Source organism: Miscanthus floridulus, chromosome 3 (assembly GCF_019320115.1).
Source record: "Miscanthus floridulus cultivar M001 chromosome 3, ASM1932011v1, whole genome shotgun sequence".
Lineage (NCBI taxonomy): Eukaryota > Viridiplantae > Streptophyta > Magnoliopsida > Poales > Poaceae > Miscanthus > Miscanthus floridulus.
In genome coordinates this window covers 65848555-65851260 of record NC_089582.1, presented here as the reverse complement: position 1 = coordinate 65851260, position 2706 = coordinate 65848555, and the positions used below count along the sequence as shown (strand labels likewise).

The following is a 2706-nucleotide window of genomic DNA, read 5'->3' as shown; positions in this document are numbered from 1 at the left end:
GAGTTCCGCATATGCTGAAGCCTGAACATACTGCCTCGGGTATCCCCGTGGTAGGCTATCGGTGGTGAAACATCGACAGGAGGTTGGAGAAGAGGAGACGTGTGGTGCGGTGGAAGTTGAAGTTGAGGTAATGTGCGGTGGAGACGTGGGAGAACACATAAAAAAGAAAAGAAAAAAGAAAAAAGAAAAGAAAAAAAAGATGGAGAGAGAAGAGGAACAAAGAAAAAAGAAAAGAAAAGAAAAACAAGGTTAACATTGACTTTCACCCATTTCAATAAGTAGGAGAGACTATTTTCGGTACAAAATGTTGTTTTAACCAGCGAAGCTGAAGGTAAAAGTTGTTTCATCAGAACAGATGCAGCTGTAGGGCTAGAGCTTTACCAAATAAATCCTTAGATCAAGACTAATAATACAGCTGGCTTGCTGGCTGTAAGATTTCTTATAGCCTTTTCTCAGCCCACTCATACAGTAGTTAGCTTTTTACAGTTAATACATGACCTACTTGTCTCTCTCACAGACTTTCTTAGTTCTTGTGCCTAAGTCGGCTGTAAGCTTACAGCCCGCTTCTCCTCTCTCTTCTCCTCTCTTCTCCACCTCAGCATTTAGTCGGCTTACAGCCTGCTATTATACTTGCGGTTAGAAGTTTTACTATTCATGAAAGTATGACGCAAATCTATAATTATTCAATAGTTTCTAAAAACTTAATTCCCCCCCGGATGAACGGCTGGGATCGACCTCAGTTTGTGTCGGAACATAGAAGATAGTCGAGTCGAGTCGAGAACCCTCGTCTCCTCCCTTCTTCCGCTCACTGCCCCCGACTTGTGCAGCCGCCCATGGCGAGACGCCTTCTCTCCCCCGCCCGCCTCGTTAAGCTCGACCGCCCCATCCTACCTCCCGCGCTCACCCGCCTACTTTCCCGCGGCCCGCCCACTCCGACGACTAGCGAACCGGAGGACAAGGGCAAAAAAGCGGCGGCGGCGGCGGCTGTCCTGGTGGAGGCGGCCGCCACGAACCGCAGGGAGGACGCGGAGGTCGGGAGGGATGGGTCGGAGGAGGACGACGAGGACGCCGGCCTCCCGTGGAGGAGCTGGAGGCCGGACGTCGCGTGGCTCTCCAAGGCCCTCGAGCCCGCACTGGACCTCTACAAGCAATACAGCTGGAAGCCTTTCGCGTGTTTGTCTCTTCCACTTCAGTTGCTGTTCTATTCTAATATTCTATCATTACACCTATCTTGACTCATCATTGTGATCCTTCCATCTGACGCATTCTTTTTTTTTTACGAATTGCCACATTGGTAATATGAATTATATTACGAGGAACTCCTGCATAGAATGAATCGTTGTAAAATGGCAAATAGGGATTTTGACAATTTGCAGCCATAACTGAGAAATCAAGATGCTTTTTTAGTGCTGCTTTGGTTCAATAAGCATTAGATCCGAGGACGACCTCAAGGATACCATTTTGTTGTTTATTTCCTTTGCTACACAATTAAAAAGCTGCACATCCAGATATGCTACACAATTAGGAAGTGGTTAAAATTGTACTATCTGAATGCAGCTTCTGGTCGGGCGGAGAACATCCCTGCAAGCACTCGGACATTTAGTGAGATCCTAAGTGACCTCCAGCGAAGTAAGATAAGCATAAAGGACTGGAGCCTAAGTGATCTCACCGTTGGCCTCTACCTCATTTACCTCACCCAAGCATCCTCAAAAAACGAAGCTTTCAAGGGCGTTCAGATATCCTCCAATAAGATGGTATGTCCTGCAGGCTTGTATTCACACTGAAGTTTTTAAACTGTGTGCGTTTTTGGTAGTAACAAACAAGGATTACATGGGTACGCATCAGGGGCGGATCTCCAACTACGGCCACTAGGGCAGTGGACCAAAATGTCTGAGTACTCATCTTCAATTTTTGGCCTATCTAGCAGTCACCATGGACTGCCTCGATCATCCTCTCTCATCTCTTGCTTCAGGTGCTCGCCTGTAGTGTGTTGCTCCTTCCTGGTTCCCTCACGTTACCCAATCCCAGCTCATAGATCCTGTCCTTCCATTGTGGGGCACCGTGGCCGGCTCTGCTGTTGTTTCCCAGCTGAGCGCGCCCTTCTTTGTGGTTGTTCCAGTGGTCAACAAAGGCACAATTCTTCAGCTGCTGGCCTGTGCCCGTGCGACTCTTTCCGTTGTCGTGCGCTCATGCATCCCCCGCTGCAGCTCGTGGCTGGCCCTTGCTCGAATGACTTCCTAGTCCTATGGGAACCCAACGTGCATGGTTAGCACCTCCCATCTCCTCTCATTTCTCTGCGAAGCAAGAAACTGAGCTAGGTCTAAAAGCACAAGCAGCTACTGAATTGATTTCGTGAATGGCATTGCAATCTGAAATTAGCTCCTAGCTTTAAAAAGACTACAAATGAAGATGCATAGGAATTGGCATTAGGTCCATGCCAACGAAAATTGATTTTCCTTGTTATCTACTCCCTCTGTTTAGGTGCATAAAACTATGCAAAAAGTAGATAAAGCTATGATAGTTTTACCTGGTAGACATAATTACTCCGAGACATAATATATTTTTAGGTGCATAGATTAGATAAAACTATGCAAAGTTTCAAAACGACTTATAATTTGGAACGGATGGAGTAGTAAACATTGAGTTTAGGTATCATATCGTCCGTGAATTTTTTATCTTTGCTGCTTCTTGTTGTGTGACCTGGTG

The 2706-nt window shown here is 46.5% G+C and overlaps 1 protein-coding gene across 1 annotated transcript; it reads left to right on the top strand.

Annotated features, from left to right (window-relative positions):
* Positions 1–781: 781 nt before the first annotated feature.
* LOC136545897 (uncharacterized) lies at positions 782–2699 on the top strand. Its single transcript, XM_066537871.1, has 2 exons — positions 782–1173; positions 1558–2699. Exons 1-2 carry the CDS (start codon positions 834–836, stop codon positions 1782–1784), a joined length of 567 nt encoding a protein of 188 aa, XP_066393968.1. The 5' UTR covers positions 782–833; the 3' UTR covers positions 1785–2699.
* The last annotated feature ends 7 nt before the right edge of the window (positions 2700–2706 follow it).

Coding starts and splice junctions, on each gene's coding strand:
- LOC136545897 (XM_066537871.1), top strand. CDS start 834: ATGGCGAGACGCCTTCTCTCCCCCGCCCGCCTCGTTAAGCTCGACCGC. Junction 1,174..1,557: donor CAGCTGGAAGCCTTTCGCGT/GTTTGTCTCTTC, acceptor ATCTGAATGCAG/CTTCTGGTCGGGCGGAGAAC.